Raw genomic sequence first — 25,083 nt, forward strand, 5'->3', positions numbered from 1 at the left:
CTATATCGCCCCTGTCACATAACCATCTTCAACCATAGTGTTAATCTCATACCACGTTTCCTTAAATTCATTTTAGTTCATCTCATAATTACCTCATCTCATTTCATCTTTTCCACTTATCTTATATCATTTTATCTTCACCTCATCTCATATCACCCCTATTCTCCTCCTGGTCTCATTTCACCTTATTTTCACTTCACTTATTTGTCATTATCTTCACTTCGCCTTATTTTCACTTCACCTTATTCACATTATCTTCATCTCACTTCACATCGTTTCACTTCAACTTTATTATCATCAAATACACCATGGTTTAGGGCAGGCCTGCACAAGGTTTGCGCTCTCCGAGCCGGCTCACAGCTCATGAGCGGAATGCAGATATTAGCTGCGCTCTGTATAAGGGTGGACTGGAAGAAGAGGTGATCTCGTACAAAATATACACAAAAGGAAGTACTATTACGTGTGCTTATGAAATGAATTCCCGTTCAGAGTTTGCAAAACTATCTTGGACTATTATTAATTAATAAAGAAATATTTATTTTACAGAAATAATATAAATTCTATAGCTATTTAAATGTACAATATAATTTTGTTATATTTTTATTTATCAGTACATCAAAACGAGGTTTTATGCTGTTGGCAGCTGAAAGGAACAGTAGCCTACTGATCGTAATGTAACATCAGTTACAGATGTTCGATGTCTGCCTTTATTAAAGTTGATTATAGAAAACAGTTGCTCACAAATATAAATGTTGAGCCAAACATAGCAATCATTTTCACAGCCTGTGCAGTCGTGGATATTATTGCTAATGTTTAGTCTTGTAAAACTCAACCAGGCTAGTAGTATTATTCAAACGATCTTTAGCTCTTAGGTCACATTGAAGATCAATAAGTTCGAGCTGTAAATCGTTAAATGTTAAATGTTATGTTCCGTCTTTTAGATTCCTCCATACTGTGCTGTAGCAGTAGGTAAGCAACGTGAAACGGTTACTGAGAATAGGTCTACACACTGCACTCCACTAGATAACTGAGTGGGCGTTTCCCTCTCCTCTACCTATAGCAAGTCTATGTCATTCTGATGTATCTTCCTCTCCGTTTCGGCGAGCGGTAAACACCGCTCTTCCGCTCCGAAGGAGCGCTGTTTGTGCAGGCCTGGTTTAGGGCTTTAGGCCTGTTCCATTGCCAGGCAATCAGAACTGTTCTCTCCATCTCTTTCTGGGACTTCAACTTATTTCACTTTATCTTCACTTCATCTCATTTCATTTCACTTTATATTCACTTCTTTTCTCATTTCACGTTATCTTCACTTGAACTCTTATCTTTTTACCTTAATTTCACTTCTCACCTAATTTCGTCTTATTTTGCCATATCACTTCATCTCGCCTCATTTCACCTTATCTTCACTTCATCTTATGTCATTTCATAAATAAGTGTATGAGAAAACAAAGAAGTAAATACGAAAACAAATAAATATATATAAAAATTAATAGAAAAGGAAATTAATAAATATGGAAATGAGTGAAAAAACAAAGAAATAAATTTGAAAATGAATTAATATTTTAGTGAATTAGAAAGGAAACAATTAAATAAGTGGATGAATAAGGAAACAGTTGAATTAATAGATAAATGTAAGTTATATTACTATAAAGTCATCCTAGTTACAGTATATCCTGAAAAGCAATTAGAAAAGATTTATTATCTTTTGTAGTTTTTAATATCTTCTTGATTATTGCACTGTTTGAGAAAATAACACAATTATTAGAATTTTCAAATTCAGTCTTAATATTTTGTTTTAGATCATAATGTCTTCTTAAAATAGATGCTGTGTCTGAATTTGAACTCTTCGTTCAGTGTACCCTGTGTAGAAATAGTTTGAAAATGGCTTTTCTAACAGGATTGGAATGCAAGAACGAACTAAATTTGAGAACCCTTCTCTACATTGAATGAGTCTCTATCGTACTCTTGTCTTCAGTTTAATTTCCTTCTTTCAATAACAAATGTTTTATTCGCTTTGCAAGTTGTACAAAATATCAGACTGCTTAACTTTCCTTATGAACGACTTCGTCTCTCTCCTCTTTCATTCTTATCAAACTGCAAGCAGTTATTGCTGTTGACAAGTGATTGGGCGGCCATAAAAAGTGAGTTAACCTGTAATAAAACGTTAACATTGTTATCGCTTGGCGGATACTCAAGCAGTTGTGAAAGGATATACTGTAGTTCAGGTCGATGCCCACGCTCCGTTCATTCATAGCTGAGTTGGTTAGTGTTGTTGGGTCCTGTAATGTATGAGTTACTTCTGTGTGAACGACTACATTTAGTCCATGACATCGTGATTGCCCCTGTAACAAGCGGGCAAGTGGGAACTATTAGAAGGATTTCTAAACATCCGAATCAGTATTGAATTCAGATCTTTACTCCCGGAAGGGGGGCTTTATACTATACTGGGAGGGGTACGTGGAACCGACAGCAAAAGAAACAATGATTCAGATTAGTGATCTGAATGAAGTGGGGGAAAGCAATGGTTGAGTTGTTTGGACTTTTTCTATTGCTAGAGTCGACGGCAATTCGGAAGGCGGTTGTCTGCTAGCGTTTGCGTCGAGAGAGACAGATAGAGAGGGCAAGGCAGCGAACAGCATTGCCACATCGTACTTCACGCGCATGTGCAATACAAATAGCGCAGGAGAGACAAAAGACAATAATGACTTCAGCCGTTGATTACTGTAAGCATGACATCAAACAAACCCTCTTTCCTTCACTAACAATATTCTTTGCACGGTTCTCAATCCCACACCACATGCTTCTGCAGTCGTTTCTTTCGCGTTGGCAACGTTGGAGCCAGCATAAAGATGGCCGGCAGCGTTCTGCTCGTCAACGTTTTTAAAATAATTATACACCTTAAATACTATTTTCCGCACCTGCCTGTGCAATATTTGTCTTTATACATTCTATTCTTCCATTTATTTATCTAACACACACACACGCGCACACACTAAATGTTAGTTTTACTTATTCAATGTATTGAAACACTCACACGTGAACATACGAACTCGGGAAGTACTTGTTACAGACTGATTCCGATTGGTTCTACTGTACAAGCTTGTGACGTCACATACCAGAAATGCTACGGAGCATATAGCAGCTGACCGCCTTCCGAAATGCCATCTAGTCTAATTAAAAAAAAATTGTAACACAACGTTTCGAAGAGTGGATCTCTCTTCGTCGTCAGGTGAAAACCTACTGTGGGGATCGTTACAAACAGCTAGCATGACGGTCGTCGATCAGCCAAACAGGCTAGCTATTTGTAACGATCCCCACAGTAGGTTTCACCTGACGACGAAGAGAGATCCACTCATCGAAACGTTGTGTTACAATTTTTTTTTTTAAATTAGCGATAGAAAAAGTCCAAACAACTCAACCATTGAATGATTCAGATCTTACGTAGTAGTTTAAAATGGATTTATTCAGCAATATTATAGATACAGATGTACTACACTATCAGAATTTGCTTTTAAATCCAATGTACGCGTCTTTTGATAATACGTGCTTTACAAAACAAGTTCTACTTTGTAGGTTTCACATCCCTCACCTGTGATTACATCCAACCTCACCAAAAAAAAAAAAAAAAAAAACAAAACAAAACAAACAAAGAAACAAATTGGTATGAAAATAGTACAAGCAAAACATATGACGAGTCCACTGCAAAAAAGGGAAAATATCGAATGTATTGCATTTTGCAGGAAATGCAATTTAAACTTTGACATTACCACTCTTTGTGTGGTAGGCTATACCAATTCTTCAACACGATGTAGATTTGGAACTGTCATCTTTCTTGCAGTGCAACAATAGTACATTATGCAACGAGCCTATAATGAAGGTAATTAAGACGTGAGTATGGATATTTATGAAACGAGCGCAAGCGAGTTTCATAATTTTCATACGAGCTTCTTATTTACCATTATAGGCGAGTTTCATACGACTTTTTATGCTCGAACATATTTCTAACTTGATATTATTAATTTTATTGTATCTGACCTGGAGCAATTTCCCGTATGTTGTGAGATGTGCGCAGGCGCGAAAGTATTGATTTTTTCCGAGGAACAGATGTGCACATTGACCTTGCTAGGCCATAAGAACCTACAGAGATAACATTGAAATAAAATTAGACATTGAAAAAAGAGATGACGAATTGAATTTATTTGAATATTATTTACAATTAACGCTAATTATTATAGTAACAGAACATAACCTTCTGCGACAGTATTGGATTTCCAGCCTCCGTGACTTTTCGCTAATTCTCTTTCGATTGCATATCCGAGAATAATCGATACTTGCGGTTTTATAACGGTAGAAAGCTGACCTGTCATTGGCTGAACAGTTGTAACCTGAGTCGTCATTGGCTGAAAGACCTGACCTTTAATGAGTAGGTGTACTTTAATGACATGCATTAAAGTTCTGCTACCAGGTGTATAATTACTACATTTCGGCATGGTCGAGCAATAAAGTGTATTAAATTCTACTTCCTTTGATCTATAGTACTGAACCTTCAACTCAATTTTCACAAATTTACGACATTCCCCCTTCTTGCAGTGGACTCTTCACACATTATATATCCTAACCTAACATACACACAGGCATAAAAGTTTATATTTCAGTACTTAGCATTATCCCTTCGTCAGTTCGCATCATAAACTTCGACAGCTGATATTCTAAGAATCTAAGCTGTCTCGCCTTCAAGAGGAACAATCCAGTCTTTAGTTTGTATTTTCTATTTTTTCCGGATATGTTCCCTTTTTCACAATGGGCTAAAATGTATGTCCAAGAATCCTTTTCCACACATAATGGACAGACGCGGTCTCCTTCTTAGGTGACAATTTTATTATCCTTCCATGCCCTCAATCTTAGCAATACTAAACCTGCTCTGCTATCTTTGCTATAAGAATTTATGTAGTCACCCCTCCACCAATTAAGCATGAGGTCTGATTGTAAATGTAACAACTTATACAGTCTATGTAAAAAAAAAATTAGAAAAATGGGGTCAATTAATGAAATAGAGCCTTCATTCTTTTATATTTATTTTAAATACTATTACATTTTAATATAGGTATTAACCTTTCCGTTTTAAGAAAATAAACAATATCTCTTGTTTTGCTATCGTACACTTAACTATTTATATTTACTGTAGGCCTATATGCTATTAATATTTTAGTGTTTGCTAAACTAAACTAACACTGAACCACAGTACTCCTGACTTCGTAACTGTAACAAGCAAGACTGAAAATTTAGACGATTTAATTTCGAACCAGTCAAGATCGGCCGAGAGACCACCAACTTTCAAGGAAACAGCTAGGGCCTACCTGAAAATCTACATAATAGAATTTATTTTAGTTACTGAAAAGTCATATCTAGTTACAAAAAGTCTGAAACCTCAGAAGTGGATATCCTGGCACGCGGGGAGGGAAATACCCTTACGGAAACCCCCTGAATTCATTATTAGTCTGAAGGCTGGTTCACAATAAACCGGGAACGGAAACGACAACGAGAACGAGAGCGGAAATATTGTTAAAATAAATGTATTTAAATGTGAATATTCACAATTAACTATTGTGAATGCTCACATTTAAATACATTTATTTTAACATTATTTCCGTTCTCGTTCCTGTTGTCGTTTCCGTTCCCGGTTTATTGTGAACCAGCCTTGACTTTTTTAAAGTTATGCAATTTCCAGCTTCTCGATGTATTCTATAAATATTACTCGAATATTATGAAGCGATATTGGTAATTTCTTAGCCTAACACGGAAAAAGTTACTTTATCCGAAAATAATTTTTAATTTTTTTCAACATAATCACCAATTTTTAAAACTTAAAATTGCTTTACGGCATTGTGGTAAATGTAAGGAAATAAAGAAAAGAAAAAATGAATTACAAGTGAAAATAAGGGTTAGCTATTAGGATTAAGTGTTGATGATGTTTGATATTTCAACAAAGTTGTTTTCATTCCTTACCAGGCTATAAATGAATTAACACACCAGTTCACCTGTCAAACAGAATTTAAGAGCCTTCAAACGTGGAAGAAGTGTGGACCCCCTGGTGGGAGCAAAGCAGAACAGTAAAATGGATTACTCGTGAAAGCCAAACACCGTATCTAAGACTTCAATCTTCTCTGCAGTCCAAGGAAACTGGTTCTGACGTTTCTGAAGATGTTAGCGTGAATGGAATTATTTTTTTACTTCCCATCAGATGCCTCCACGCTGTTCTATTCTGTGATAGCAACTACAGACTCTCAGATGTTGGGCTATTGAGACTGAACTGGGACAGTGTAGGATTACCACAAGTGCGAAATGAATCTGCACGGGAGTGCCTGGTATCTCCGATGTATAGTGGGTGTCATTCTTCTGGGCCATGTCATCTGCATATCCAACTCCACTTCATCAACTGATGCACAGATGTACAGGGTAAGTGATATTTTTCGTACATACATTGTTTTGTTTTTACCAGAATTCGCATTTTTCTTTCAGCAATATCCATCATGAATACGTACAAAAGTTTTCGCTCCACAGAATGATTGATAACGTTACGTATAGCCGCAGTATACCACTCTGTGTCGACTGTCCTATGTCGATTGTCGACTTGCATGCAGAACGATGATAGCGCTCCAAGCGGCCGCTAGCCACCACCAGGAATGTAGAACATAAGCAAAAAATTTGAAACGATGCTTTTTCTGTACGAAATTGGTATTTCATCATTATGTAACTACTGAAACTCCTAACTTAAGGAAGCAATTGTTCTCTTAAGGAAAAAAAAATGTTATTTTGAATTAGTTGAATATTAAGTATTAATTATGTATTATTTTCGAAACTATTCCATTTGAATTCACATATTGGGCAGTTTGCTCTTCCAGGTAAACCTTAATATGCAGTGAAGAACGTACTGTATTAGTTTGGTGCATAATTCCGTAGCGTTTTTTCATAAATTTATTAAACACATCAGATACACATAAGACAAGTTAATCATCAACAATATATTCTACGGCGACACTTGTATTTCAGTTCAAATTACAGTTTAATTCTCTCATTATGTTTTTTATTTGCATTTTTTATTTTTATTTTACTGCAAATTTTCATTATGTGAAATATTATGTACTGTAAATTTTAGTTTATTGTAAACAAATTTCTTGTAATACATTTTTAATGTCGTCTTAAATGTTACTGTTTAACATGCTTTGTCTTTTGTTTTATTTAAATGCACCACAAACAGAAGCAAGCTTCCAATTATAGGTGGCTTACATTGATTAATATACAAAATACATAATAAGAAAAAACAAAACAAACAACACAAACGAAAGAAAGAAAATACATACCGGTAATAGATGCCAGAATATAATATTGCAGTTAATATAGTGCCAAATGTCAATATAATAATGCAGAATTATTTAAAAACTATAATACACTTATTCATAATTTAAATATCTAAGGAAATACAATTCTTTTTAATAGGCCTATTGTATGAAATCTTTTAACTGTTAAACTGAAATCCAACTGAGAATCACAGTTTAAAGACAGAGAGTTGTAAGTATTACATATAACAAACAATGGAGAGTTCTTGAAGAAAACAGTTCTAGGAATTGGAATAACAAAAGATTGCCTTTGACGTAATTCTGTTCTTTTTACATTAAACTGTAGGAATTTAAGAAAAATCACAGTTATTCAGTATACCGTTAACAGTCTTATAGAGTAAAATTTGACTATTTATTAATCGTCTAGATTTTAAAGTTTTACAATTAAATTAAAAAAGTAACTGATTAAATGACATTTGCTTTTCATAAGACGCCACGTGACCTTTTTTAAAATATAAATAACGTAAAAATCTTTTCTGTATCCTTTCTATTTGCATCTGATGGGACTGGAACTGAGGTGACCATATTACAGAAGCATACTCTAGCTTACTCCTAACTAGAGTTTTATATAGTTGTAGAGTATCAATAGTCTTTGGCAACCTCACCAAGTTGAAGAAGATTAAATTTTGTTATTACAACAGTCTGCCAACGCTGGAGTAATTTTTCGATTCCACGCCTGTAGAAATCGCGTGGTTTTAAGTTAAAGAAGTCGTCAAGCCATGTTCTGAGCGTGTTATCATCCGGCAAGAAAGTTCCTTGAAGGTTGTTCGATAGAGAGCGGAAAAGGTGAAAATCTGAGGGCGCAATATCAGGTGAATAAGGTGAGGGCAAAGTGAAATACTATATTTCACCTATGTTAATTTATGTCTGTCCATCTGAAGATGATTTTTAAAAAAATCGAAAATATTAGTGTAATGTGAAATAATAGAAAATTGCTTCTATATTATTTGACAAGTTGTAGACTGAAACTATAAAATAATTATTGATATATAACAATAATTTGCCTATCTGGATGTATCACAGGTTTGTCAAAGACCGTTGCGTATTGTGCAGAACTCTTCAAATGTGACGTTTCTGAGCGCAGTAAGGATCATACGTTGCCCCATGAAACAAAATGCATTCGTGCGCCGTAGCTTATAGTAAGAATCTTTTGGTGGGTGTAAGTGAGCTAGCTAGCTGCAAGTGGAAGCTAACGACGGAGGGAAGTTTCCTAGTCCACTTTTTTCTCCTCACGCGCAGGTAGGTTTCACGAGCTAACGAATGGCCTATACATTTATCACTTGTATTATGTATAGTTCCAGAAAAAAATGGCCTGCCTGTATTTTCTAAATTCCAGAATCAACGCATTGTTCTTGCTGAATGCTCCAAAGCAGTTGTAGACACGAGATCGCTTTGACAGTTGCTGAAATTCATTTTACGTCAATTGTCGTAACCCGAAAGGCATTTGAAAAGATGAGATGAAAATTGTTCATTTATTAATAGGGGATGGATATTTATAAATCGTGCAGTGAAATAGGATAATGGAAAAAGAAATTAACCTGCATATTTAATTTACAAAAAAAAAAAAAAACTGTTTCCTCAACAGTATCCTAACCCTGAACTTTGTAGTCTGCGAACAAGCACGCTAGTACAGAGATAACAATATTTGCGATGAATTGTCATATTCGGGGTCGTCGTACTGTATCATGTTTGTTTAATAATGACTCTTATACATTAATTTGATCTTACTTTCAGATTAATTTCGTGTTTTTTGTATTAGTTGTGAAATACCTTCCTGTAATATTATTAAACGATAGTTCAAAACCGTTGTTAAATCGTTGTTGAAATGTCGTTTAATATTGAAATGACGAGTAGAAATAAATTGGATGGGACACAATAAACAAGCAATTCTTTCGTCTTCTTCAACAACAAAATAGTCATATTCCCATTTCCTTTCGAAGTAATATTTCTTCACGGGTTTAGATTTTGCATGTTCCAGTTCTCTTCAAACTGCAGTACGCGTATTGGTTATTTATTTATTTATTTATTTATTTATTTATTTATTTATTTATTTATTTATTTATTTATTTATTTATTTATCTATTTATCTATTTATCTATTTATCTATTTATCTATTTATCTATTTATCTATTTATCTATTTATCTATTTATCTATTTATCTATTTATTTATTTGGCTGCAGTGCGTTACAATGTTGAATGACAGCATTGACCTCCGGTCATACAGCTATCACTCACTTATCAACATACAATTTATATATATACATAGGTAGACCTTCTTACATTATGTCCACACATAAATTTTAAAATTTATTTTACATGTCTTTTAACTTATTTACTTCCCTCATTCGTTTTCCTCTTACTTTTCAAAGGTATATTCCTAAGGATTTTATTATCTGTTCATTTGTAATTCTTGATAGCGTATTGTGTACCTGCCGCCACGAGAATGAATGCTGATATAGCCGAGCGCAACTAGAAAGCTATGACCAGACTGGTAGAAAAGGTGGGTGGAGTAGAAGGGGTACGAAGGCAGTCGCTCTGAGGAGCTACAGTTCTGCAGGTCTGGTCTAGATAAAGGTAGCATTTTCGTTGTAATAGTACTAAAGTCTTTTTGAAGTATATTCCAGCGTCTGCTGGGGATATTGAACATTTTAGAAGCATGATGGTAAAAAAATTTGAGGAATTATGTCAAAAGTTAAGTGAGCCGATGTGGGTAACGAAAAGTGGTGAAAAATATGGTTGGGGAAAAACGAGATTTAATAGCGATAAGGAAGACAAGCGAGTAAATAAAGTGCAAGCTGCGAAGAGGGGTAGAGGACAGTGAAATAGGTAGAGATCAATGCTGATAACGACTTGTTTACTAGGACAAAAACATGACTAGAAAAAAAAATAGTGAATAGTATTTTTAGAGTAATGAGTGTCCAATATTAATGAACTAGTAAAGGATCAAGAAAAGAGTAGTAGTAATTGTCTAGTGGTACTGAATTACATTAATATCAAGACAGAGTAACGAAGATGTGACTAGTAGGAATTAGTTGATGGTAAAAATAAGTTGTTAAAGCAAATAGCGAATTGAATAACGAATCGGCTATAAAAGTGAACTGGTATAAACAGTAAGGTTTATATGAACTAGTGAATAAATAATGAATAGTAAAAGAAAGGTAGGATATATATTAAATAGACGATGGACTGAGGAGCAAGAGGGGAGATAACTAGTGGGATTATGATAGTTGTAATAAAGTGTAGTGCAAAAAAGTGTTATTTGTAATTATTTGTTAATTGGGCACTATATATGTGAAAATGTGAGGTCCAATATTACATGTAAGAAATGCTGAGACGAAATACCAGGGCATTCGATAAATCATGGCAATAATGCTGTAAATCAGTGCTCCTAGCGGTGACCATTGAAATCTTGTACTACGTAACAAAGCAGCGATTGTTTCATAAATTTGCAATATTGAAAGTCTCGAAGTAACCATATATCGTAAATAAAGTGGCTGTTTCTGCTTTGTAGTAAACAATACAGCCCTAAAGGTACAAACAAAGGTGCTTCATAAAAATCCAAGTTGCAAGAGAAAAAAATGAAACTCAGTGCTTAGGGCATTACAAGAAGCCTGTGAGAGAGAAGTCCTACCATATCGAATTATTGAAAGTTGCGTGGAAGCGAGGCATTAGCTTTCAATCAAGAGTTGATATCCGAAGAATTTTAGATTGATAAGTGAGAGAGATATCCAGAAATGCTGCTGCAGATGGAGTCCGTCGTCTTTCTAGAATTTGGCTACGTATTGTTGACATGGCAGGAGACTATATTAGAAGTATGTAATGTCAAAAGTAACCTAAATAAATTTGGTGTGAAACAGTAACTATGTTGTCATTACTTTTCGAATGACTTAGTGTATATCATATCTTATTATCATATCATATAGAAAAAAAGACACCAAACTTCCGATGTTTCACTGTATTGAAAGCCAGAGGTACAAAAAAATTTGCAATTTTTTTTTCGTTTAATATTACAGAAGACATGTCAATTCTCGACAGTCTTTCAAATCTTACATTCACGTCACGCTATTGCAAAGGCGCAGTAAAATCATTCAATACTGCTGTGGAATTACCTCTACTTCAGATTTAGCTGAGTTTTCCATATGTAAGAAAAAAACAAATAAAAAATTGATGTACATTAGTGGCAAAAAACCGGACCGACCCTTGTAGCTGATTTCAGAGCCTTAATCACTCCAGAGCACGATAGACTGGTAACTAAGACTTTCGTGGTTCGAATCCTGCCTGGGAAGGAAACTTTTTTTTGTTCCTTATTCAAATTTATTCCCAATACTTTTCGATTGTTTGTAAAATTCATGTTCTGGGAATAATAAGCTAATCAAGTAGTAAACTATCGCTGCAATCGAAAAGTATTGGGAATAAATTTGAATAAGGAACAAAAAAAAGTTTCCTTCCCAGGCAGGATTCGAACCACGAAACTCTTAGTTACCAGTCTATCGTGCTCTGGAGTGAACAAAGCTCTGAAATCAGCTACAAGGGTCGGTCCGATTTTTTTGCCACTACTGTACATGAACAATAAATTTTTTATAACATTGACTAATGCACATTTTTAAAGAGAATCACTTTCGTTACTGAATCCTACATGATGCATGAATGAACGTATTTAAATTTGAGCTTTATGTTATGTTTCGACTCATTACCAGGGAAGGCAAAGAAAATGAAACCTGTCACTCATAGCTATTGTTGCTATTGGTACTGCTTTTATCAATACTACTGCATATTAGTGCCACAAATTACACCGGAGCTACTACTACTTTTTCTTACTGAGGAGGGCCGAATGCATGCAACGCAGCCTAAAGGTTATTGTGTCGCTATTTTATCATCCGATTGTTGAAGTCCTCAGGACCTATTTCCTGTACGTATCGTGATTCATTGCTTAGCATCATCTATTGATTCAGTTACAACTCCTAGATCAACTAAGAATGTCTCTTCATCTTCCTGGAAATTTGTAGCCTCAGATCGATATCATCTGTTCACAAATCACGTTACTACATCCTGTTGCGTCTTATATTGGCCCGAATATTGCATTACTGTAGGTATCGTGATCAACTATGGTGCCATCTGTCGATTCGGCTACACAGCACCAGGTCAGACACTTCTCCGTCTCCCTCGGACTTATGCAGTCTCTCAGACAGATCTGTTGCATCTTCGGTAGGCCTGAAAATGAAGGGTTCAAAGCCATAGTGGGCCAAGCGTCATATATTAAAACATAGAAAACTAGGATTAAAATTAAATGAACACCATAATTTAATGAAACATAGGGTAAATTAGGGTCTGTTGGACAGTCGGGCATGTTGGACACTTTGTATGGGTACTTTAACGTGTTACCTCGCCACTTGTGAGCACCACATTCTGCTAGAAGTCAATGACGGAAGTAGCCACGAGTGGAGCTGCTAGAAGTCAATGACGGAAGTAGCCACGAGTGGAGCTACTTCCGTCATTGACTTCTAGCAGAATGTGGTGCCCACAAGTGGCGAGGTAACACGTTAAAGTACAAAGTGTCCAACATGTCCGACTGTCGGACAGACCCTAATTTACCCTATAGAAAATAATCTAAAATATGCACATTAAAAGTAAATGTTATGTCAATCTTCATTAAATTATGGTAATCACTTAACTTTAACTCTTGCTCTCTCTGCTTTTAATAAATTGCACTTGGTCCACTATGGCTCTGAACCCTTAAAATATTGAAAGATGATAGATGAAGTTGAAATGAAGGAAGACGAAATGGGTCTGAGGTCCAACGCCAAAAGTTAGCTAGCAATTCTGCTTCAATTTTTCGAGGTGGAAAACCTCGAAAAAATCCAAACCAAGTAACTTGTCCCAACCAGTATTTGAATCTGGGCCCGTTGTTCGTTTCATGGTCAGGCATGCTTTTTTTATTGGGTTATTTTACGACGCTGTATCAACATCTAGGTTATTTAGCGTCTGAATGATATGAAGGTGATAATGCCGGTGAAATGAGTCCGGGGTCCAGCACCGAAAGTTACCCAGCATTTGCTCGTATTGGGTTGAGGGAAAACCCCGGAAATAACCTCAACCAGGTAACTTGTCCCGACCGGGATTCGAACCCGGGCCACCTGGTTTCGCGGCCAGACGCGCTGACCGTTATTCCACAGGAGTGGACTCAGGCATGCTAACCGTTACTCCACAGCGGTAGACACTACTACTATTTATGTGTGTGTGTTCCGCCTTTGCTTATCATACAATTAAATGGAGAAACTAATAAATCTCCATTTAATTGTATGATAAGCAAAGGCGGAACACACACATAATTATAGTCAAATTGTGATAGCTTATCGGTATACCTTCAATATGAAAAACTACTACTATTACCTACTACTGTCACTACTACTGCTGCAGCTACTTTACATCTACCAGTATTAAAACATGGTTGATTTCTTTGTTGAGTATTTTAAGATGTTTAGTAATGACATTCCGTAAGCTGATGACGTAACAGTTATAAGCTATATTGGACGACTGGTTCTCGGAAGCCGTAAGGAAGGACAATAAATTTTTAGAAAGCTTACTACATTTTAGGCGAACTTCTTGTGTACGTGTTCGATTGTATGCAAATTTGTCACTCAGTTCTGTTGAATGTCCTTTTTTTTTTTTTAAATTCTTTTCGAAGCCTTTTCTTTGCAATGTAAATCGTCGTAGATTCTTACAGATACATGGTTCAATATTCCGCCCATATTTCTGATATTTTCAGTGTATTGTGCTTTCGTAAAGTTAGAAGAAAATTCACTTCACTGTACCTGTTTCTGTGTTGCATCAATTTCGCATGTTTTCCGTGAATTAAGTACTACTGATCTCGAAGTCATAATTATAAGAGTAGGACAAGCAGACTTTGCTATTCTTTGGTTCAACTCAGGAAATTGCTATGGATCTTACAAAGGAAAACTGCGAGAACACAGTTCAAATTAAGGATGATGGTAGGGGTTTAAAGTGGTCCTTTGTAACGATGCTTGCTACTTAAAAATATTGACAGGTTTTTTTTAAATGCCTTGGATTGTGTGAAACCTATTTTATTCCTGATATTTAATGTAGGTGAAGTAAGGAAAGATTTAAGGATTAAATAGATACTACGACAGTCGAAATGAGTGAATATCAATGGGGAAAATGAAAGAAGAAAAATTTGAAAGGTACGCGAAAACATGCCCTTGCAAGGAAGTTTGTGACTGAGAAAACTAAATATGTGAGCTCCAAGTGTGTTGGTCACTTGTCTCGCTCCGAGTTTTGTCGTTCCACTGAAGGAATTTCAGAATCTTTTAAAGGAGAAGCTGAAAATGGATGTAAGCTAATGGCTACCACATGACGGGGAGTTAAGAAGCACGACAGAAACTCACCAGCACAGGAACGCCGGAAGATATTAAAACCCTACGCATTGAGTGCGACTGCCGCATTCGGTTGATTAGTTGTCGGTTGGTTAGTCAGTCGTTTGGTTGGTTGGCCTGTCAGTTGTTTGGTTAGTCGGTTGATTGATTGGTCATTTGGTTGGTTGGTTAGTTGGTCTGTCGGTCGGTTGGTTGGTTGACCCGTCACTTGGTTAATCGGTTGATTTATTGGCTTGTTTGTTAGTCTGTTGATTGGTTAGTCTGTCAGACGGTTGGTTAGTCTGTTAGTCATTTGGTTGGTTGCCTGTCAGTCGATTCGGTTAGTTGGTTGTCCTGTCAGTCGGTTGGTTAGTCTATCAATCGGTTTGTTAGTCTGTCAGTCGGTTGGTTAGTCTATTAATCGGTTTGTTAGTCTGTCAGTCGGTTGGTTAGTCTATCAGTCGGTTTGTTAGTCTGTCAGTCGGTTGGTTAGTCTGTCAATCGGTTTGTTAGTCTGTCAGTCGGTTGGTTAGTCTATCAGTCGGTTTGTAAGTCTGTCAGTCGGTTGGTTATTCGTTTTTTAGTCTATCAGTTGTTTGATTGGTTAGTCTGTCAGATGGTTGGTTGGTCAGACGGTTGGTTAGTCAGTTGATTGGTTAGTCTGTTAGTAATTTGACTGGTTGGCCTGTCAGTCGTTTGGTTGGTTTGGCTGTCAGTCGATTGGTAGGTTGGTTAGTCTGTCAGTCGTTTGGTTGGTTGGTAGGCCTATATCAGTTCGTCGGTTGGTTGATTATTCGGTTAGTCAGTTGTTTGGTTAGCCTGTTAGTTAATTAGTTTGAATGATCTGGATTTTAGTTATTAGTAATTTAATTTAATGTTTTTTTTTTTTACATATTTAACGGCAACAAAACCTCTTACTTTTTCGTCAATGCGTGGATATAACTTCCATTGTTTAGTATTTTACTAATCAGTTATCTGAGGTTTGTAAGTTGACAAGGGACTGTTAATGAGTTTATATCGAAATTTCTCCTTCAACTCCGTACAAATATAGATCTCCACAACAGATAACACATAATATAAAATGGGTTGCCCATACTAATTGCAAGATTAACTTTTGAAGTTTCATTAAGAAACAGCCGAGCTTATTACTTGAAGACAGTAGTTGAGATGCAATCCTCCGTGAATATCTGCGCTATAACATGACAGTACTTCGCCAGCTGAGTGACCACTATGTACTCAGGACCGGGGGTTCTAGAATTTTCGATTATCTTTCAATCTTATTCTAGCTTTAAGAGATTGATTAACTGCCTATGCTGCGAAAGCGCCAGTATTAATTTTTTTTAATGACCCGTTATGTCAGGAACTAACGAAGATATCATACCCAGTAATGAAATTTTTACAGGATAAAGATACAAGATTTATTTTAGCAAACTGACGCAGTTTTATTGAGAAATACAAGTTGTAAATATAGATGAATTCCTAAAATAATGTTGATTTTAATTTATTTTTGTACAAATGTCCCATTTCCTCAAGAATTATAAGTGATACAAGAATGACATTTTGTTGACAACACATTAATTAAATGAACGCACATTAACTGATGTATGCCTGATAGTTTGATCAGAAAAAAATCTTGGTAGGCTGTATTGGAGGCACAGACGTAAGTTTTTTTTGCATGAACAGCCTACGTCGTTCTAACTTATTGACTGCTGATAGTTTCCCAATTGAGATTGTAGCCTAGATCGTTACGAATCGCTTGACACTATTTCGAATGTTCTATCGCTTCGCATTCTTCAGTTATACTGCCGCGCGACACTCCAATTCGTGCCTCAACTGTCTCTGTCTCGCGTATCGCTAGATCACGGTACCCACTCCAACTCAAGGTCACGTTGGATACTTCGATCCTTCGTCTGTTGACCGCTCTTCACTTCATAGGAATATGTCGTGTAGTTTAGAAATTATAGGCGCTACAAAACTGATCCGAAAATGTGTCTGTTGACTTTCTGGGATTGCACCTGAGTGCAGGACCTAACTTACAGTCGTATTCAAGTCAAATTATATTATACATAAAAATAACAAAATAAAATCAACATTATTAAAACAATTAAAACTTGTTACAGCTTTTATTTCCTGATAAATCTAAGTCAATTTGCTTAGAAACCTCTTGTCTCTATAATGTAACAGTTTCAGTAAGACGTCTTCTGTAGTTCCTGAAATAATGGATCATTAAATAAGCAAATTTGACAAGACGGTGTAGAGTAGCTCTACTTCATCTCCCCTTAATTTCACAACCTCAATGAGTGATGCCTTATTGGTGTTACTAATGGCAGAGACCGGAACTTTGGCAGAATGCCTTTTTAAATATGTTAAATCTATCTTCATTTGAGAATAAATCTGTACGAATCTGTGATTGAAACGTCACAGTTTTATGTTGCCATTTTCTGCCTTTTTAATATAAATGCTTAATTTACAAAATAAATGCTTTCTTTGCCTTTATTTGATTATTTATCTATTATTTATTAATTTATTATTAAAAATTGCCTACAGGTATATTTTAATTTATTTCTATAGGCCCTAACCGCTACAATGAAAGTGACTTCATCGAATGTATATTATTATCTTTCAGTCAGTTCATATTGTAACTTTTATTACAAAACAATAATGTAATTTTATTGTTTCAACAATAGTCACTTCCAATAATTTAGTTTAAATACTCCCGTCAACAATGGGATTTCCACACATGTAACACAGTATTCGTTATTGTACTCCACAGACGACAATGACAATTTACTTGGGTTATTGAGAACAACAATGAACTGTTAATCTTAACTAATGTTCACAAAGCACTATTTACAAATCAGAACTGTCAGTTCTCAGTTCACAGTTCGTTTGCCTTGGCTAGTTCTTCTAGCTCAGTCACTCGAGTTCACAGTATCTCGAACCCCAGACCTTCAGAGACAGTCCACTGAACTTCGAACTCAGGTCCCCCAACTGCGGTCCACTGCACTCAAACTCAGGACTTCGGACGCTCACACAGCTGCGGACACACTCAAGTCGAACTCCGGTCTCGAAGCTGGCTTCACTGCTACACAAGACTGGCTGGCATGCTGTCCAACGACTACAACAACAACTGACTGCTCAAGTTCACTCGCGTGTCGTATTTACAACTAAGCCATAGTTTCTGGAGAGTACGATGCTAGAAATTTCCACGGATGTCCAGAAGATGGCACTCTCGAATTCTCTGGATTTCTCCCCTCAGTCACAGGCGCATTATTTCCACTCTCTGCCGCGGTCGCTCTCTCTCCTCTCCTCTCTACGCCACAGCACATGCCCTAGGAAGCAGATGCACGCGCAACTTCGCGTCGCCCGATCCTTCCACGCGCGCTCTGCCCTCTGTGGGACGCGTGATCGACCCTCGGCTGTCACAATATTCTCTTTGCAACAATGAGTACTGACGTGCAAAAATGTATAACAGTAAGCATTTTAATTATCGCTTGTGTTTATTTGACAAGGCAACAAAGAGTGCGGGTCTAACGTTATTTTTAATGGTTATTTTTCTTTCAGTTTTCATTACGACGTTGTTGTAGCTAGCAGCAAGGTACCGAAAATCAGTGTTCCTTTACGCAGTAAATTGCAAAGTTACGTTAATACTTTTGGATCCGACGTATTTTGTATTGATGGTAAAGTACTTACATGCAAAATATGTGAGCAGTCAGTGAACTACGAAAAAAAAATATTTCATATCGCAACATATCAGTACAACCAAACACAAAAATGCACTTTCCAAGGCTACTGGGAAGAAGATTTCTTTGCTTCCAATAGTAATTGCAACATCGAGTCGAAAATTTCAATTAGCATTCGGCTTATGTAAAGCTTTTCTTGCTGCCGAAATCCCTTTGTGGAAAGTGGAAGGTTGTGGGTCTAGTGAAAGGTTTTTGTAATTGTATTTTATTGCGTATTTTAGCTATTTATAATGCCTTTTTGCCTGCCTATTTTAGCTACTTATGATACCTTTTTGCCTACCTATTGTAATTGTTCATAATGCCTAAATTTCCGGTCTCTGCTTATGAGGTTCAAAGCTTTCTTCGGATAGTTGACTAAACAACAACAACATACATATATAGTTTTATAGTATGGATATCTATTGTTTTGTATTTGTGCATCTGCTGTGATGATCCAGTTTCCTCCAGGTTGAGAGGTTTCGGTATAAGATCTTTAACAGTTCTCTTATGAGACATTTAAGTTAAGGAAATTTTGAGTTAGGAATACACAATTGACATGCATGTGGATATTACAATATTGGTTATTATTGTGAACGTACTAAAAGATTTGGTTCATTACAAAGGGCCGTCAGATATGACTCACTGCAATCTTTCCTGTCGTCTCATTCCTCCTTTGTCAGTTCAGTCAACAACCAGCAGCACTCCACCAGAAAGCTGCATTCAGAACAGACGAGTAGTGCGATCTCACTCAATTGCAGCCTCGAGTTGTTTGGACTGCAATGAATCTCCGATCGTGTTGTCGTTGTAACAAGGACTCACCGTTACATGCCTCCAACTAGCGGAGTCTATTTCTGCTGTCCATACTCAGGAATCCTCTACTTATTGTATACAAACAATCACTTTACAAGACTTTTCCAGTTTTGTAGCATTTTATATTTTATTAGACCGCTTACTTACGGGTGCAATAGATTTGAACCAGAATTTTGTTTACTCGAGATCTGCTAAGTGATAAAGAAAATTACGTGAATGATATTGAGCCACTTCTAATTTATTTTACATGTAGTAACTTTTGTTGCGGAGAATGTTTAAGTTGGTAGTGCCTCTAATAGTAATTGGACATGCCTTATTGTTAAAATGTTATGTTTTATTTAACGACGCTCGCAACTACAGAGGTTATATCAGCGTCGCCGGATGTGCCGGAATTTTGTCCCGCAGGAGTTCTTTTACATGCCAGTAAATCTACTGACATGAGCCTGTCGCATTTAAGAACACTTAAATGCCATCGACCTGGCCCGGGATCGAACCCGCAACCTTGGGCATAGAAGGCCAGCGCTATATCAACTCGCCAACCAGGTCGACACACATGCCTTATTCAGTCTTTCTCTGTCCAATTTATACTCATAATTTTTGACCCACTGCAATCGTTTGTTTCATTGTTTCAGTCAAATTTTCTTCCTTTAGAGGTGGACAATATTGTATCCTATTTCCTTGAATCCTGTTTATAAAATTCGGTTCGAAACTTCTACTCCAATATTCTCTAGAATCTTCTTTATTACACTTTTTGGAATTTTTTTTCGGGTTTGCAAAGTGATTCATCCAATTTCTCTATCTGTTATTCGATTTCGGCGACATTTTCGTTTCCCATGTTTTTAAATTTTACTATTTATATTTCTTGCTGAAGATTAGGACACACTTTCGATTACATAATCTTCTCGGTGTATTCAAAGTTCTGCAGAAGTGTGGTAAATTGTTATGTTTTCCTTGAGTGAGAACAAGTACTTTCCCCACTCGTACAAGGAGGACTGTTTACAATTGGAATCCATACAGATTTTTTAAATCATGTTATATTTATTTACATTAATGTATTTTAACATAATGAAATCAATGCTTACCTGTTATAGGCTATTAACCACGCAAATTATACAGGGACATCATTTTATTTTTACCTCAATTTTTATTGTACCTGAGTTTTTGAATGTACTTCACTCCCACCCCTTCTACTAATGAAGTTCAACCGTCCTCCACACAGATCCAAGGCCGCATGTAGGCCTATTGTCATAGTAGCCTTAAGGTCATAGTAAACAGTACGTTCCAAATATATATTCGCGTTTTCCAGTGACGAAAGAGTTTTAAATAATGAATCATTTTCGCACATGTACTATCGTCCATTTGCCTACGTCGTATCTCGGTTCCCCCACCAGCTTTTATTCGCCAGCTAGTGGCTGGGCTATCTTAGCTCTTTTCTGAGAACATTAATTTCTGTTAGGAATTGGACGTCTACGTAATATTATACAACTGTTTAAAATAACTTAAATAAAAGGGCCTCGTTAAGTAATTAACTGTCACGTGATGTCCTCCCTTTCTACGACCCTACGACATAACCACTTGGACGGACAGTAGATAGCATGTCTGAGTAATTTTATCTTTTCGGATCGGGCAGAAATGAAGATTACTTTACAGTACGCAAGGTACTCTTTTATAGAGTAGGTACAGAATTATTTCAACATCAGTTTCTAGAACGAAATACGAAACTGGTAATTGGAATTAGGTACAATAGTCTATAGAGCGATAATATGCACATTAGATCTGAAGCCTGTATCGAAATGAACGGCCACCATTTAAAAAAAAATGTGTTTAAATATCCATATTATGATTATTTTTCAATTTAACTTCATTCTCTATATTGTACCCTAATGTGCTCTAGACAGTATAATATACACTGCATAATGAATACGTCCACATGGACAGCTCAGTTCGTGAGTAAAAACACTCATTGTTAATACAGTACTGTATTTTGATTAAACAAAAACATAATGAAAATGATCAAACTCAAAAGCGCAATATTTCCTAGTTTACGTAAATGGATGAACTACTTTTCTTCCCTTCTATACCTAGTAAAGTGATTTGTTTGTATATTACGCCAGTATCATCGAACTCCAGTCGTGGAAGGGGTAGCAAACGGCGTTGATCCAGAGGTATAGGCAAGTTAATATTAAAAATGTTAGTAAAAATAAAATGATGTCCCTGTAGTAGGCTATATCAACAATGCACCGTAACATTTCATTGTTTAAAATCAACAAATAACACACTATACCCTTGGCAGACTACAGAAATGTACTTCAAACATTTGTTCATTAAATGTGATCATAACATTACATACAAAAGAGAAATCCTACATCTTACATGCTCAGTATATTAATTTTCACTCCATGCTAACATGATTTACCGCACTGTTAGACTGCTTCTCCGCAGTCTGGATGTAGTAAGTGGGACGGGAACTTGTGTTATCTAAATTTACTGCCAACGTAACAAAATAAACTGCTTCTAGAAGCGTCTTCTCTGTCTGTTATAAAGCTTTTCAACTCCAAAACTGAATTGAGAGTAACTGATTTAAAAGCATTATCCTGTCCAGACATGCTGCTCAAATTAATTACCCGGTTACTAACATAGTAATCATTCGAAAGTCGTTAGAATTGAAGTCGAATCATTTTAATGTCATAGCTACAGACCGATTATTTAGTCCTGACTGCTCAGCGACGCGAAAGAGGGGAAGTAATAGGAGTAGTGGGGAGAGCTCCGGAGTAGAGATAAGGTAAAAGAATTCAGTACAGCTTAATTGTACTAGAAACATACCGCTCTACCGCACGCATGACATCCGATCGCACCGAAGGCAAGCGAGTGACTAACCCAAACAACCTTTGGCGTAACTAAATGGACTCGTCTGACCCAGGCGCACATCTCCGGCGACTGTCAGGACTAAATAATCGTTCTGTACGCATGAGCACAATCAAAATCAGTGAATGTCTCGCGTCTCAATGTCTCTTTCCTAGTTTGCCCCTCCGCTGGCTGTCTAGCAGCGCCATGAACTTTCCCCCTCCAAGCGCATATTTAATTCGGTCACGTAATGCTTGGAGTTTAATGTGTAAAATCTAAAAATTAATAAAATTTGTCCAATTGTTTAGAAGAAATCGCTGTACATAAACAAAATGACTTGCCGAAAATCGTTTTCCTGGGTATAACGGATACTAAAAACTTATATCTTTGTGAAGATATCTAGATCGATTTTTGCAACATATGAATGCTTTCGCTTTACATTTCCTATAAGGGAAAATAAATGCTAGGAACACAATGTTTTTTGAAGAGAGTATTTCATACTTTTCAACTGTATGAAACACACACAATCTGAGTACAATAGCTCATTGATTGGTAATGGTGATCTGAAACAGAGACACGTTTTCTTTCACGGAAGTGTCCTTATCATCATCGTCATAATCTTCATCTTCAAGGTGGACATCTTGTTCCGCTTCGCCTCGGAATGAATCTTCCCAACATCTTCAGAGATCACGTTGACCTTTCGGTTTGAATTCATTACTCATGTCAGTCTATTGCTGTCTCTCGTATAAAATGTTTGAGTCGGTTGTTTTTACATTTAGCTACGTATTCATTTTTTTTATATTCGAGAATACTCGTAGTAATAAGTCTCTAGTATCCTGAGTATTTGCCATGTCTCTAAGAGTACGACTTGGAATATCTCTTAAAAATAATGTAAGATAAATTTTGGTGTGTTGCACAGTGGATTGCAATTTCCATTACTGCATAATACAGAGTGTTCGCCAGAAAACAGGTCACGCTCGAGCCTTTTACTGTTACAGAACGAAAGAGATTGCCGAGGAAATAGTGTGGGAAGGTTTTATGTTGCGTATGGATAGATGACACAGGCTGAAAATACGTCAAGATTACAACATTGGTATACAGCTGACTTCCATTCAGTACAGTTTAATTCGTGGCAGCGAATCTTTATTTATGATATTATATTACTAAGAAATTGTATACAAAGTATCGTGCTTTATTTCTCCGGAAATACCCTGTCATTAAAAAGAATCTGATTCATCCATCTAGAATTTAGTAAAAAAAAGTGAAAGGAAGTCTCATTCTTAAATAAAAAAAGAAAGCATATAACTCGCGTTCTAGTAACAGAAAAACTCGATGACATGGGCTTTAGAATAGTAGAACAGTCTTCCACGAACTCGTTAAGAAAGTTAGCTCAGTAGGCAACTGTATCCAAGTCATCAGCTTGGAAAGCGAAGAAATCGTTAAGACTAAAGCCTTATACATTTACGAGACAGCAGTCGTTCATAAATTGAACGAAAGGGAATATGAGTCTAAGATTCAATTCTATCGAAATCCAGAGTGCATTTAGAAATCTTTCTAAAACATGTGAAATAATTAGATAGCATGGTCGACAGTTCCAGCACTTATTATAAGGTAAGCCAATATATTTTGTCTATGCTGTGATTTATAAGTGACAAGATTTTATTGCCTAAAGTTGACGTGCTGAATCACCGATAAAAGGGTTGTTACTTGCCCGTGTCACTTTTCGAACAGCTCCGTACTAAGCGAAACCTGTTTTCAAGGAAACATGCGTTGCTAGGAATAACTTCAAGTGAAAGCCTCACATTGAACATCAGACCTTGAAAGGAGGATAGTGAATTTATTGTATTAAATATATTGAATTTACTGAAAGTACTTTTAATTAATATGAACAATAATATACGAAGTTATCGCACTAGTGTTCGGAAAATGTCGTCCAAAAGAACACTACGTAGAAGTGGTTATATTATATTATGCAGAAGTAAAATGGGGAATCATAGCCCTATGTCCGTATGAAAGAAATTTTACGCTGATCCACAGCTAGGCACATTCCCAATCCACACCAGGGGCCTATTCCACCATTGAACTATGCAACTTCGCAACATTTCACTTTTCACTTTTCAGCTTTTGACAAGCGAAAAGTCTTTCTGTTTCTCCATAAATTAGAGACTGCTTTGTACTTTGCACTTAATTGCACTGCAACCGAGCACGGGCTTTTGTTCCTTCAGGTGTAATAATTATGTCATCTTATAATCGAAAGGAAATAAATAATAATAATAATAATAATAATAATAATAATAATAATTTAGAAGACGGAATAGATTCCAATAGCCAAGTAGATGCAGTGATTATTGACTTTTCACGCGCATTCGATGTAGTCCCACACGATATATTGTTGGTTAAACTACAATCAACGGGGATTGACTTCAGAGTGCTCCAGTGGATCAAGGAATTTTTAACTTGTCGCACTCAGAGAGTACGGGTAGGGGAGGAATTATCAAACCCAATTGAAATTACTTCCGGGGTCCCGCAGGGGAGTGTCTTGGGGCCTCTTCTATTCTTGGCTTTTGTAAATGATCTGCCAGTTAATATCTTATCTAGGGTTCGCTTATTCGCGGATGATTGTATGATATACAGGGAAATAAAAAGTCATGAAGATACTACTCTTCTCCAGAATGACCTCAATAGAATAAATGATTGGGCAATAGCCAACAAAATGAAAATAAATTCTCTAAAGAGCAAAGCCATCAGCTTTACAAGGAAAAGAAATAAAATAGTCGCATCGTATACGTTAGGGGGTGAAACCATTCCGGAAGTTAACAAATGTAAATACCTCGGAATAACATTTAGCAGCGATCTCGGCTGGGGGGAACACGTTACAGACACAGCGGGGAAAGCATGGAGAGCGTTACACTTTGTGATGAGGGTACTAAGAAAAGGTTCTG

General features: G+C 36.4%; 1 protein-coding gene across 2 annotated transcripts in view; it reads left to right on the top strand.

Moving 5' to 3' along the window:
- The window catches only part of LOC138716289 (uncharacterized), a 325,120-nt gene that overhangs the window by 15,477 nt on the left and 284,560 nt on the right, over positions 1 to 25,083 (top strand). For both annotated transcript variants that reach the window (XM_069849220.1, XM_069849221.1), the window contains exon 2: positions 6,007 to 6,453. In XM_069849220.1, the coding sequence (XP_069705321.1) occupies positions 6,340 to 6,453 (114 nt within the window). In that variant the 5' untranslated portion in view covers positions 6,007 to 6,339. The remainder of the gene's footprint in view (positions 1 to 6,006; positions 6,454 to 25,083) is intronic.

Source organism: Periplaneta americana, chromosome 16 (genome assembly GCF_040183065.1).
Source record: "Periplaneta americana isolate PAMFEO1 chromosome 16, P.americana_PAMFEO1_priV1, whole genome shotgun sequence".
NCBI lineage: Eukaryota > Metazoa > Arthropoda > Insecta > Blattodea > Blattidae > Periplaneta > Periplaneta americana.